This window comes from Squalius cephalus (assembly GCF_949319135.1).
Source record: "Squalius cephalus genome assembly, chromosome: 12".
NCBI lineage: Eukaryota > Metazoa > Chordata > Actinopteri > Cypriniformes > Leuciscidae > Squalius > Squalius cephalus.
The window spans coordinates 13652741-13668099 of NC_137133.1; the positions used below are offsets into that span (position 1 = coordinate 13652741).

Below are 15359 nucleotides of genomic sequence, written 5' to 3' on the forward strand. Positions count from 1 at the left end.
TGACAGACTCAGATTAGGAATTATTTATTTTTTTACTCCGTCCGTGCCCGGGTTAGCCTAAATATTATTTTTTAATAACGCATGTTAAAAACCGGGAGATTTACGGGAAAATACTAATACGGGAGGACGGCGGGAAAGAAGGGTAAAATACGGGACTTTCCCGGCCAAAACGGGATACTTGACAGGTATGGTAAGGGGGCGATTTCGGATCTCTCTCTCTTATCCGTTCATGAACCGGTTTAGTGACCCGGCTCACCCGAATCATTAAAAAGATTCGAATTAAAAGAACGATTCACGAATCGGACAACGCTCCTAGTGGCATCAACCTCCGCCCATAATCTCTGCCACTTCCTTTTCACGTTTAAATGACCGCATAGACTCAAACAGATGGCATATCTACCGACAGCGATGACTGTGGGAAGAATTAGATTTTCCATTAAGCATTCTTTAAGGAAATGACTGGCTGAGTCGCGATTTCCGTGGTAAAGTGAAGAGCTCGGTGGAAATGATTATCCTCGTTGAGTATAATGACAAGCAGAGCTGGTCGCTTATTCAGGACGTGCAGACAGATGTTGAAGACAGTTCATTAGAAGAAACCTTTACACTCATCCACTGATTCTCAACTTCACGGTCAAAACAAACGCACGCCGGACTGCGTCAACACGACAAGGTAGGCTACTGTATATTTTAATAACGACGATAAAACAGGAAAAACTCAGTAGTTCTGATTTTTTGTTACACATCAGACAAAAAAAAAAAAAAAAAAAAAAAGAAAGAAAGAAAGAAAACAGTAACAATATTAACTCGTCATATTAAACTATAATAATTGTAATGACATTTCAATTCTTACCTCTTGTTTGGATAAGACTGTATAAGGTTGATCATGTGTTCATTTGATAGAAGGTGTAAAATGCAACTGAAAATGATCGATTTTTACTTTTGTAGTCTTACTAATGAAGTAAATTTTATTCTGTCATTTTAAAATATATTTTTTGACTTCTGAACACCACATGAAGCACATTGTTGGTTACCTGAAAAAACAGGAAACAGAAAACATTTTTTTTTTACACTGTACTGTCTATAAAAATACAATTAAATCAATGTAGGTTACATAGTTTCTATCTGTGATGCATGTAGTGTAATGTTCACTCTTTTTTTCTGCTCTGTGTAGGATGGTTTGCAATCTCTTTCTTGGATTTTCAAGGATATTGAACTGACACCAGGGCTGGACTGACTTTTGTGCTGTACTTTTTGTGCAACACGACTTGAAGCTAATACTAAAACTCTCATACACACATGCACTGTGTCACAAGGGCGGAAGACAATGGGCCTACTAGTGATGGCATAGCCAGAAGGAGCAGCATGTCCTTCCAGCACAGATGGCAAGTTTCATTGGGGATCTTGGTTGTGATTACAGGCATAGTGCTCTTCATTACCATGCAGTTTTACAGTGTTCTCATTGGCGTGGCCATAGTGTGTCTCGGCCTCTTGATCCTCATCCGTGCCTTCTGCATGGTCATCAAATCCAGTCATGATGTAGCTGTGCCAGGTGTAGCAGGTCACTTCCTTCTACACCCGCGAACGGGCACCCGTTACACCCACCATCAAGCCATTGCGGTGCAGAGGTAAGACGCAAATTTTACACACCAATATCACACACACAAATAAGCTATCGTTATGTGGCTAATTGATGAGTGCAATTAAAGAGAAACAAGGGTTTAGCCAAAGCTGTGGCATATGTATACAAACTAGATGAGTGTCATGGAGTATGTAATTGTCAAATCAAGTTTCCGGAGCTCTGTGAATAGATACAATATAAACAGAGAGGCTCAAGGCTGGAATACACTACATGACCTTTAAAATCGGAACAGATTTTAATATCTGCCTACTGCCTCTGACTTTTGACAACTAGCATTGCCTCGTGCAGACTGGAAATTGGCACAACAATATGTGCAAATGTTGTAGTGTAGTCCAGACTTGTTTTATAAATGGAAAATACCAAAATCAGAACATAAATAATCAGAGGTTTTGAGAGATTCTGGAACCCACAAGGATCAATTTCATAGCACTCATTTTTTTGTTGTATCTTTCAATTTATTAAAAAAATTAAAAACATTAAAAAAATGCATATGTACAGTGACTTGACTGCTGTGATGAGCATGTTTTTAATACCTGAATTACAATTCATTTGGATATTTTTCGAATGCAAAAAATCAACAATGTCAGGGTGGTACAGCTGTCCTTATGTCATAATGAAGACTAATATATATATATATATATAGTACCAGTCAAAAAAGTTTGGAAACATTACTATTTTTAATGTTTTTGAAAGAAGTCTCTTATGCTCATCAAGCCTGCAGTTAAAAAACAAAAACAAAAAAAACAAAAAAAAAAAAACAGTAATATTATGAAATATTATTACAATTTAAAATAATGGTTCTCTTTTTTAATATACTTTAAAATGTAATTTATTTTTGTGATGCAAAGCTGAATTTTCATCAGCAAGTACTCCAGTCTTTGGTGTCTTATGATCCTTCAGAAACCATTCTAATATGCTGATCAATGTTGGAAACAGTTGTGCTGCTTAATATTTTTTTTATAACCTGAGATACTTTTTTCAGGATTATTTGATGAATAAAAAGTTAAAAAGAACTGTATTTATTTAGAATAGAAATCTTTTGTAACAATATACACTACCGTTCAAAAGTTTGGGAACAATAACATTTTTTTTTTAAAGAAATTAGTACTTTAATTCAACAAGGATGCGTTAAATTGATAAAAGGTGATGGTAACGATTTATATTGTTAGAAATGTTTTTATTTTGAATAAATGCTGTTTTTATGAATAAATGCTGTTAACGTTTTACTCATCAATGAATCCAGAAAAAAAGTATTCCAAAAAAATATATTAAACAGCACAACTGTTTCCATCATTGATAATAACTGAGTATCAAATCATCATATTAGAATGATTTCTGAAGGATCATAAGACACCAAAGACTGGAGTACTTGCTGATGAAAATTCAGCTTTGCATCACAAAAATAAATTACATTTTAAAATATATTAAAAAAGAGAACCATTATTTTAAATTGTAATAATATTTCATAATATTACTGTTTTTTTTTTGTTTTTTTTTAACTGCAGGCTTGATGAGCATAAGAGACTTCTTTCAAAAACATTAAAAATAGTAATGTTTCCAAACTTTTGACTGGTACTGTATATATATATATATATATGCTAATTGGTTTTTTAGTAAATTTTTCACAACATGCAAAAAACCAAAAACTAAAAAAAACCTGACAGGAAATGACATCATAGAGTAGACCGCCTGCTGACCCTGACCTAAATAAGTTGCTTGCTAAAGTGTTCAGAATTTTTTTTTGCAATAATGGGGGTGTGGTAGATTTTTCTCTATTTTCTCACCTGACCTAACGTCTACAATCGACGTCCCTGAAAATCTTCAGTCGACGTTTAGTCTATCTGGGTCTCGCCTGCAATCGACATCCCCTTACAGTCGACGTCCCCTAACGTCTACAACGTTTAGTCTATCTGGGTCTCGCCTGCAATCGACATCCCCTTACAGACGACGTCCCCTAACGTCTACAAAGTTTAGTATATCTGGGTCTTCTAACTGACTTGCCACGCAGCATAAATGACAGACAAACTTCAACAAATGTCCTTTAAATGCTTTAATCACGGCCGGAAGAGTTCTCGAGCAATTCTCAGAGAATCTCAGCCACGTACATCGTGCCTAACTCATGACTTTAACATGTCACCTTCTATTAATATCCATTGGTGAAGCAAGCCTCTCTGTTAGTGACCTAAGTAAAAATATCTCAGAACATAACAAAACACAAGTAAAGGGTTAAGAGACAAGAGAGACAGTTTTGATATTGTTATAGTCAGCACTAGACTATTTCCCATTACGCAAATAGACAAAAAGCAGAACGTTTTAGTACAACGTGTTTCAAAGTGTTAGGATGTTAGCCCTAAAAGGGGAAGTAAAGTTTATGTGTTATTATTGTTAGAATCATGGTTAGTTTAAAAGAAAGTTTGCTATCTTATTCATTAAAAATCCATCACAGGGGTTATGTGCAACAAACTTCCATATCCTGTAAAACAGGATGCATCGCTTCCGGTTCAGGTCTTTTTTATGTGCTTTGTTAAATATAGAGACGTTTTACTCAAGATACATTCAAAGGAGCGAGCAAAGATGAGCATAACCGATCCATCGAAAATGCAGATTGATATCTAAAAATTTTTTTTTTTTTTTCGTCTTCTCACTAACATTTACATATTTAAATAGAATAAAACGGCAACAATAAAAAGAACTAGCTAGGTTAGTTGATTACCTTAGAAAGGTCCATAGATATCCGTGCCAGCTCGTACTGCCGTTAACACTTTCTCCAACAAACGGATGCACTGAGACATGTTTTCCTGTTTGGTCATGTGACGTTTGGCATAAAGCCTATATTGGGAAGTTGTGAAACACAAGAATGCTGAAAAATAATAATCTGATTGGGGTTTTTGTATACACTCAGAATTTCTCTGGCTTTCAGTTGATAAAAACATATTCAAACTAAGACGGTCCTCTGTCTCTTCTCGGCCCACTCTTAGTTTGAAAGCCAAAGTTAAGCAGAAGTAACAAATGTTCTGATTATAGAAGTAGGTCAGCAGTGAAAACAGTGAAACAGTCTGGCACGGTTAGATGGTAGAAATGATGGGTCTGCATTCTGTCCATAAACTAACTCATGTCTTACATTTATTTTCATTGCACGATGTACTAGTTGGAAGGCAAGGTTTACATTTTCCTCTTATAGCAAGAGCGAGGAACCATATATCCAACATGCCTTTATCAATACTTGGGGAAAAAAAACATTCCTCATTGTTTGTTGAGCATTTTTGCAATTTGTTTGGTGACTCTAGTAATGCAGAAATTGCATACTTAAGCTTTAATTAAAATTTCTATGGGTGTCATTCTGTGGTTCCCATTAGCACAACAGTGTTTTCTATGTAATATCGTTGTGAATAACAGTAATTAGTTTAAGTGTTTAAACTGACTCCCTTTTGTCAAGAAACCTTTTTCAACGCTTAACAAAATGCAATCACAATGTAATTAATGGAGAAACTGAGAGAAAATGTTAAGGCAAGGTAATGTTTACAGACCAAGTGAAGACTGAACAGCTGCTAGCCGCCAAATTCTTTCAGTGTTCCATGTCTGAGGGAAAGAGAGAGAGAGAGAGAGAGAGAGAACAAGAGAGAGAGAGAGAGAGAGAACAAGAGAAAGAAAGGACCCATTGCCATTTACAAACTAGTAAGTTGCTGGTATTTAATTATGATCTCAGTTTATATTTAAATCTATTTATGGTTTTTTTTTTGTTTGGAGAATCATGCTGTGGAAGATAGGAGAATCAAAGGGAGCAGAGCGGTTCATTCTGACCGCATGATCAGGACTACAGATGTTAACAGAAAGCAGTCAACATTGTACACTAGCCCAGAAACAAGTAGGAGGGAGGGCTCGAGAGGAAGAGATTTTTGTTTCTTGCAACATGCTGAAGCCATCAAATAAGTGCCTTGGGGTCTCCCCCTTCTCCCCACTCCTTGTCTTTTTGGCGTCTGAAGTACAGTAGTTTTAAGAGAATGATGGTAAACACTCAGTCTTTGGTTTAAACTTAAAAGTTGGATTCACTTAAAAAAAAAAAAAAAAAAAAAGATTTGGCAAAAAGAATTGCAAGCACAAACTAGGTGATTTCAGATTATTTGGTTTCCTTCTGAAATGAATGTTGATTCCATAAGCTTTAACATAAATGTCCAGATTAATTGCTAATTAAAACCCCGATGTACCTTAAAGGGTTAGTTCACCCAAAAAAGTAATTACTCACCCTCATGTTGTTCCAACCCTGTAAGACTTTCGTTCATCTTCGGAACACAAATTAAGATATTTTTGATAAAATCTGAGCGCTGTCTGACTCCTTCATAGGCTTCTTGGCAGTTTCATTCTGCCGGTCCAGAAAAGTTAATAAAAACATTGTTAAAATAGTCCAAGTGACCACAGTGGCTCAACCTTAAATTTATCAAGCGACGAGAATACTTTTTGTGCGCAAAAAAACAAAAATAACGACTTTATTCATTCATTTTCTTCTGTGTGTGGGCCTCTGATGTGAGTTCACGAGAGCGCCATGACGCATGTGCGAGAACTGAGATGATGACACTCACAATCATTTGATGGGAAAATGTGAAAGGTAAGCCATTAATTTTTTTGGCATTGGTAAGGCACATTTACGTTTTCTCATTGGTTTCTCACGATTCGGGCATCCAGGAAATGAACACTTTAGAACCATTTTAAACACTTCATCAAGACCCATCTGCGTCATCTTCTCAGTTCTCGCGCATGCGTCATGGAGCTTGTGAATTTACGTCAGAGGCCCACATGGAAGAAAATGAATAGTTGAATAAAGTCGTTATTTTTGCGCACAAAAAGTATTCTCGCCGCTTGATAAACTTAAAGTTGAGCCACTGTAGTCACTTGGACTATTTTAACGATGTTTTTACTAACTTTTCCGAAATTGCCTAGTAGTCTGTGAAGGAGTCAGACAGCTCTCAAATTTCATCAAAAATATCTTAATTTGGGTTCCGAAGATGAACGAAAGTCTTACGGGGTTGGAACAACATGAGGGTGAGTAATTACTGACAGAATTTTCATTTTTGGGTGAACTAACCCTTTAAGTTAAATCGAAGAACGAACTGTTGTGACGTCATTACAAACAAAAATCAGGCCAAAATGAACTTCGTTTGGAATTCGAAACCACTTGCCAAAGCGAATTTTCTGCGGTGATTACATAATGAGAAGGTGTGGCTCCAAGGCTCCGCCTTCTTTGATGTGGAAATCATCTCCGACTCATTTCTTCTGTTCAGTCCTTCAAGGTCAGACGCGAGTAAAAACATGAAAACACTGGAGAGGTGCTTTATAGTAGAACTTAGTTGTAATTCTAATCGAAAGTGACATTGACACTGTTTTTCATGCTTAATACTGTAAAGCTGCTTGCTTTAAAGTAGGGCTGCACGATTAATCGAAATTAAACCGCACGCGATTTGCCAATTATTTTATGCACAGCTTGTCAGTGAAAGCCAGAGGGCGCTCTCATGCAGAAACTCCAAATATGCCCTGCAGAAGTAGATAATGCACATCTTTCTAGGAAATCCCTATGGGCTTCTTACTATCTGTAGCTGAATAAACAGAAGATTGAAACGCTTTGATTGATTAGACATGACTAATAAACACACGACTACGACAATATATCGGGAGTTCTTCAAGCCTTCTTGGGTATTTTCATGATGATAAAGTATATTTACACTTCAATGCTAAGCGACATAGCCTTTATCACTGTATAAAATACTGTGAAATAATATGTTGTGTGCCTTATTCTGTGTAAGAAGCCACATCATCTCACAGAAGGATGTTTTCAAATATTCAACTGTCGTTTTGAAGTGAGTTTGGAGTAAAACTTGTTATTAAATGTTGTCTATTGTTGGACAAGAGGTTCATACATGCTTATGTTTGGAAAGGTGTTTGACGCTTTGCTTTTTCAAATGCACGTTATAAGCGACTCAAACTCACAATTGCTTTCAGGTGGAGCAGCGTTTACAGAGACATCAATGACAAGCTGCGCATAAAAAAATTAAATAAAAAAAAAACCATCGCAGCCTTTGCGATTTCATAATCGCACTAAGCCAAATCGTTTTAAGTTTGATTTCATGTTAATTACGATTAATCGTGCAGCCCTACTTTAAAGCAATCAATTGTATAAAGTATCAGATGCTTTCTTAAAGTCCCCCTGTGGTGAAAATCAAGCTTTTAATGTTGTTTATATGTCTACATATGTGGTGTTTTTAAATATGCTTTAAGATAAATCTGGAACAAATGCACAAGTCTACACCATTGCTGAGTATTTTCTACTTACGGTCTCAAAAACGCAGTTTGAAATCGCTGCTGTTTCTGACGTCACAAAATACCTTGTAACCAATCAGGTCAAGGAGTGATCGTCAATGAGTGGATCTCTGAGCTGGTGCGAGTGAGTGGAGGCGGGACTAATTTCAATATTAATAGAACGCATATACTAAATGAGGCAAGGGTGTAGAGTTACATTCAAGCTATTTTAAGGCATGAATATTTTTTTTTCAAGGAAAAAAATGTCATTTTGGTGCTCAATGATAAGTTTTAAGGAATAAAATTATTGACTACAGGGGACTTTAACTACAGTTTTCTTACCGCTGTAATTTTTTGTTGCGTTTATTATGGTATTGAGTGGAAAGTGTCCAGCACATATTTACATATTTATCTAAACGCCACTACAAAAGTATTTCAAACTTAACCCCTTCTTTTTTAAGCAAAGAATAAAAAAGAACTTCGCTGTGAGTACATCAGGGCCTTTGCAGTATATTAATTAAGCTATATACTCAAACTATATTGTGATACAGGTATTCTGCTCTTCCCTTTCCCCAGGAGGCTGGATCGGATCCGGAGGGCTACAGCAGAGGATCACATTACAGTCCAAGTGCCTCCCACCTCAGTCGCCAGTCCACAGATCCAACCTGCAACACCCCCTCCCTGGCAAATGGAGCCGCCGCCATCCTATGAGACTGTTATGAAGACCACTACAGCTTTGAACCAACTATAACTACAGAAATCAAAACCGGAAAAAAAAAAAAAACTCACTAAAAGCTAAATACTTTTAAACTCTACAACCGCATGAAGGCATCAAACCATGTGCAGTATGGAAGAAGGATAAGTTTTCATTTGAATGCCAAAAAGTAATGTTACTTATTTTATGCATGAAGACACACAGCTCTGCATGCACTCGACTAGAGATGATGCACTTAAAGGGTTATATTTTTTTTATACCTCTATCCCTTTAAGATATTGTTAGATACAGACAGCAAAAGTAATCTAAATCTAAAAGGGAAACAAGTGAATACGTAATATTGGTTTATAAATAAGATAACATGAGTAATATCTACAGATAACAGGTATATCGTGCAGCTCTATTTCTATCTTTAATCTGTTCTGATAATGAAGTGCCTTGAGTAACAAGACACTTCAGTTTCTCAATTTTGTACTAATGCTATGGACTTATATTATTGCTATTTGTTACATGTAGCTTGACTGAACATGCTAGTTTCCTATTTCTTAGGGATGCACTGATATGGCAATTTTGCCCAATGTGATAACCGATACATTTTTAATGTTTTGAAACCGATAACCAAAGTCCTCACCGACACAAAATGTCGTAAACAGTGGAACACTGCTTTTAAAACGGGGAGAAAACAATCTTTCTTATCTTACAGCAACAAAAGATTTGTTAGCTAATTTTATAAACCATCAGAATAAAGAAATGATGCACATGGACAACTTTTTAAAAATTGGTAATCCAACTAGAAATAATGTGGAGTCCTATTATTTGGCTAAAAAAAAAATATATAGCAGCCTATTTTACTTGTTGAATTAATACTGGCTGATAACTGGTAACAATGACTTCAGATTTTGTGCATCCCTATTATTTCTTTCTTTTATTTTACTTTTTCATAGCTATGTATGTGGATACCGAAATGGAAAATATAAATATAAAATGTACTTAAATTAACTGATAGTAAATCACAGTATAAAAGTTATAAAGTTTATTTCATCCTCATGTTCTGTTTGGGGTCTGAGAGACCCCGAGGCCATTACAGAAGTTCTTACTACTACTTACTAACCTACTAAGTAGTTCCTACTAACTACTTGCCATTGAAGGTTGATGATTTTCTGATTTGACTTTAATTTGTTTTATTGTATTTCTCTACATTGTGTTTTTACTGGGGTCAAAAACAGAAACTGTGTTACTAGAATATAGATACCAGTCAAAGTAATGAAATGTTCATTCCTACTTTATGGTAAAAAAGGGAGAAGATTGTCAATAATATCAGTCTAATGGGTTTTTTGAATAGGGTTAACTTAAAGGGAATGAACTTTAAATAATTTGAAGGGGACATATGAGATCAATTTAAAAAATACTTTTATTTAATATTACACATACACTACCATTCCAGTTTTGGGTTTGTAAGATTTTTAAATGTTTTTGAAATAAGTCTCTTATGCTCACCAATGCTGCATCTATTTTAACATAACCATTTTCTACTTGAATATATTTTAAAATGTAACCTATTCCTGTGATGTAAAGCTGAATTTTCAGCTTCATTACTCCAGTATTCAGTGTCACATGATCCTTCAGAAATCATTCTAATATGTTGATTTGCTGCTCAAGAAACATTTATCATTATTATCAATGCTGAAAACAGCTGAAAACGCACTATGAAAGTACCTAATTAATATTCTTTTTTTCAAGATTAATTAATGAATAAAGTAAATGTAAATGTCTTTAGTATTTTGATCAGTTTAATGCACCCTTGTTGAATAAATTATTTACTTTCTTTAAAAAACAAATTACTCATCACAAACTTTTGAATGGTGGTGTATATTATTAGGGACTTTGGGACCCCAAATATAAAATCAGTCTAGGTTGTAAAAGATGCGAAGTTGTAATTTTATATTTTTGAGTACCTCTTTATCAATAAGCTGAACCAAATTTTGAATTGTGCCTTGATTTTTCTTAATGACCAGAACATGTTTTTAGAAATTTCCCAATGTATATAATCTTATTTTTGGTAGGCTTACTTTATGTTGTATAATATAGGATTGAGGAAATGTGCTCTCTCTCTTTCCTGAATGTCACTTTAACAGGCCTACCAGAAACTATTATCTCTGTTTTGTGTGTGTTTTATTATTACTATATCACATAATGCTGCATAAGTCTATTATCTGTGATGTTTTGTCAGTTACATATCATTTTCTTTGTGTATTTCCTGGCTATCACATGTGCATATATATATCAATACACTATATGACACAAAAACTCTATTGTTGATTTGTATTTGGTAACCAATCATATTATCAAACTAAATGTTTTTGTATGTACTTGTATCTTCTATAGCGTTAATGACTTCTACCATATTTCATTAATATTCTGGAAAGGAATGTAGTAAGATTGCTTATGTCAATGCAACCTTTACCTGGGGGAAGGTCACCTGACTAAGACTCATTACAGGTTCAATGATCTGTATCTTGGTTCTCCACTGGCCCTGCGTCCCGTCAGTCACTCCTGTCCTCTCAGTCTGTCCTTCACCTCTATGGGAACACAATCATAAAGCTCCACACTCTCACCGGTACTTTCTTCTGTTAACTTAGTTAGCCACTGCTGGAACTCTACACTTCTTCTATGGCAGAGAACAAGCCATATCGCTATGGGCTCATTGTTCTTGGGATGGCGTTTGTGGCATTGGGTATGTTCATGATTTCCGTAGAGGAACCACAGGTGTTCGCCACATTCTGTGCTATGGGAGTGATAATGGTGGGCATGGGGACGGTCTGGTCGGTGTGTCAGTGTTACCCCAGGGTAAGGAAAAATGGCTGTTTGGTAATATATGGATTTTATGTTTTAGGTTCTTGGCATTTACTTTGATTATAATGTGCATATAATTTGACAGAGTGCATTACATTAGAGTGTTTCCGATGTCCAACAGGTGACTGTTATACTGGCAGAGAAGGAAGACCTCTGTGGGGCTGAAAAACTGGACTTGAGTGCTGAAAGCTCGGATGAAAAAAGGTTAGAGTAAGATCTCTTTACAGACAACACAAAAAAATATTTTAGATAAATTGCATAGGATATAAAGGGATAGTTTACCCAAAAAGTTAAATTCTGTCATTAATCACTCATCCTCCTGTCTGTCACTGTGACACCTGTCTTGGACTTTGTTTTGCCTTCTGTGTTTATACACCATGTGTTTCATTGTTAATCGGTTTCACCTGTTACCTGTCATCCTCATCACAGACATCATCACTCACTGTGTGCAGTTGTTGTCACTTAGTCTCCTCATTTGTCTGTGTATATAGTCTCCCTAGATTCAGTTCTCGTCTTCAATTTGGTACGTGTCTTGTTTGTAAATAGTTTAAGCCAGAACCAATGACGTTCATTCTCTCGTTACGCAGCACGTTTGAGCTTCCGCAAGAACCAGTGAGGTTCATTCTCGTGTTACGATCAATGTTTATATGTGAATAAAAACCTTAATTTAATCTGTTGTTCATCATATAAAGCGATTGTGTCTCTTAAAAAAAATTAACTAAACCGCTCAATTCATATTAGTTTTATGATCTCTTTATAAACTTTCTGAAGCGTCAAAGTGGTAGTTGCGCAGCTGTCAATGGAGGGACCAAAATCTCTGATTTCATCAAGAATATCTTCATTTGTGTTTCAAAAATGAACGAAAGTCTTATGGGTTTGGAATTTAAATTTTTGGGTGTCTATCCCTTTAAGACTTTTCAGGGAATATATCTTGAAATAAGATTCTATACATACTTAGATTATAATTAGGCTAGTATATTATAATAATTCAAAAAAATAAGTTTCACTACACTGGCAAATTATGTATTTAAGTTTTATGCATTTGCTAATTGGGAATCTTAAACTTAATTCAAGAAAACAAGTCTATTTTCTGTGATTCTCAAGTCAATTTATCTTCTAGAAAAGACACAAAATATTTATTATTTATTGGCAATAATGCCTCTATAAAGCTTGTACACTGTAAAAAGTGAACAGTTGGATCAACTTAAAAAAATTACTTCAATTGGTAACACCTAAAGAAATTAAGTTTTCTCAACTTAAATTATCACGTTTTTCATGATAAAACTATTCCAACTATTCACTTTTTACAGTGTAAGGTATGAGGAAAGGACTTGATTTTGTCCTCAAGAATTGACTGGAACATTTGAAGCTGGGCATTGTTAACTAAATGGATGCAAATCTGAATATCATTTGTGGAATATATTTAGTCCCACCCTCTGAAAACATCATTTCGATGGAGAGGGGAGGTTAATGTTTTTGATTATAGATTGAGGACATATGCATTTTTTTTTTTTTAAATAATGATGTGCATGGATAAATAATTTATATTAAACACTGCAACATCCTGTAAAAAAAATAAAATTAAAATAAATAAATATGTCAATTTTGATTTCATGGTGACTTTAGAGTGAAAGGTTTCTGTATAGTAAATTCTCTCTCCACAACCCTCATTCATCCAGTCAACTCAATGAACTCTTCCTTCTCTTTCTGTCATCACACTGGAGTCTGTGTTTGTGTTTTCTGAGGGCCCATCAAGACTTATTAAGTCTAAATTCACTCACTCTGTAACTGGGTTAAGCGGCTGGATAATTGAATCTTAGACAATCTTACCTCTTCCAGGGAATGTAATTATGCTGTGTGATCATAATATCTTAAAGAGACAAGGGTACAACTTTACAACTCAAAAGCCTCTAATTATACCACAATGGTGTTAGACCGTGTGCTGCTATCAGTGTGGTTCAACATGCTTGTCAGTTATGTAAATTACTCGTATATAAGTTTTAGAGAGCGGTCTACACAATAATTAATTCCCTTACCTGTCCGACAAAACAATGAGCAACTTAAGCATATCACTACTCAGGATTTTTCCCCTTCAAATCATTCAACCTTGTGAATGACGTAACATTTCAACATGGCGAAATACATTGATGGTGTGACCCGCACCATGTAGCTATCCTATTTTTTATAGAAGAACAGTCTTCATCTCATTTGAGTGTACGTCAAAAATACAATTTATTTTTTGATGTGTAAAACTTTTTTAAATAGCACCAACTATATGCAACTTTAAACTGCATAAAACTCAAAAAACATGTATTTTCCTGTTACAGTCCACAGAAACCAATAAGAGCTCCCTTGGCTGGCTTCTGTGATGATGAAAAAGTAGAAATATCGTCAGATCCAAAACTCAAACACAGTGAGCGTGCCATCGTCCTCCACACATGTCGAAGTTCTCCCAGTGTGCTGGCATGTTCTAGCACTCCATTGACGGACAGAAGAACCACAGGAACAGACCCCAACCGAGAGATGTACTATGGGAAAATGGAAGACTCATGTTACTTTACATCTGAGCTGGAGAGTGAATAGTGCCTTTTGATTAATGTCAAAATCATCATCTACATCTGAAATACTGTAAATTTTTGCCAGACAACTATGTTGTCATACTTTAAAAAAATATTCTAAATAACGTATATCAGTATGTTTAAAGAGGACCTATTATGCCCCTTTTTACAAGATGTAATATAAGGCTCAGGTGTCCCCAGAATGTGTCTGTGAAGTTTCAGCTCAAAGATCATTTATCATACCATGTTGTAAATGCCCATTTTTGAGTGTAAGGAAAAAAATGCTGTTTTAGTGCATGTTTCTTTAAATGCAAATGAACTGCTGAAATGTAGTACTATAAAGGAAACAAAAGAAAAACAGAAAATCACTCACTGCTCTTGATTGAATTACTTTAGTTGCTATAATAAGAATACATTTCTTACTTGAATGCTGCTGTTAAATCTCTGGCGAAGAGATAAACATGACGGACTGTGTACGGCTCACTCAGGGGAGGAGCTAAGCTAATAGGGCAGATTATGTCACCAGTCGTGGGCGGGGCTTGTTACATTGTGACATTACATTGGAGAACATTCCTTAAATGTTCTTTTTTGAGACACTGTTTCAGATTTGGAGAAAATAAAAAGAAAACGGAGTGGGTGGATTTTTACCAAAATAAGGTGGTTGTGGACACACAGTGTGGAAACTCTGTTCAAAAACAATATAAAAGAGAATTTTGCATTATAGGTCCCCTTTAAGTGTGTAATGTATGCCATCATATTTTACATTAGGCATGTTAATGTCACAAGGTCTGGCAGTGACTTTGTCACAAGCGTATGATAAAAGGATTGTTTCACTCTCAGGAAATAAGCCTGGAAAAAGTTTAAACATTAGGTGATGAAATAGCATACTTGTGACCTTGACATGCCACCAAGACCAGAGGACACTGAAAGAGTGTCTTGTGTTCTGTCTGTGGTGCTCCTTCATAAGAGATCCTTTACACATGGGACAGCAGGATAAATAACCATATCTGGATTGTTATGTGATTTTAGATTATTTAAATGTAGTATTGTAGTAAAATTCTAGGGATAAATTAAAGGGATAATTGCTGAGCAAGTTAAAAATACACGTAGTAGCCTACTGAAATGTGAATCATCTGGGCCTTAAAGTAGGCCTATATGTGCAACACACATGTTTGTTTTTCTGTTTTTTATGGTGGGGACTTTCCGTTTATGAGGTTCCATTTGTGCCAAAAAGGAGTCGACTGCTTTGTTCTTGTACCTACATTTGTCCTTGTAGTCATTGCCTATGTTTTAGGATAAAGCGTTG

At 35.5% G+C, this 15359-nt stretch overlaps 2 protein-coding genes across 2 annotated transcripts; both read left to right on the forward strand.

The window, feature by feature from the left end:
• The first annotated feature begins 291 nt into the window (after positions 1 to 291).
• On the forward strand, positions 292 to 10939 carry LOC307168390 (uncharacterized protein). The gene is made up of 3 exons (XM_079888283.1): positions 292 to 670; positions 1172 to 1625; positions 8504 to 10939. Exons 2-3 carry the CDS (start codon positions 1297 to 1299, stop codon positions 8676 to 8678), a joined length of 504 nt encoding a protein of 167 aa, XP_079744409.1. The 5' UTR covers positions 292 to 670; positions 1172 to 1296; the 3' UTR covers positions 8679 to 10939.
• A 101-nt stretch (positions 10940 to 11040) lies between these two features.
• Positions 11041 to 14397, forward strand: bsnd (barttin CLCNK type accessory subunit beta). Its single transcript, XM_079888284.1, has 3 exons — positions 11041 to 11489; positions 11617 to 11699; positions 13823 to 14397. The coding sequence occupies exons 1-3, from the start codon at positions 11313 to 11315 to the stop codon at positions 14076 to 14078; spliced, it is 516 nt and encodes a 171-aa protein (XP_079744410.1). The 5' UTR covers positions 11041 to 11312; the 3' UTR covers positions 14079 to 14397.
• Positions 14398 to 15359: the final 962 nt, after the last annotated feature.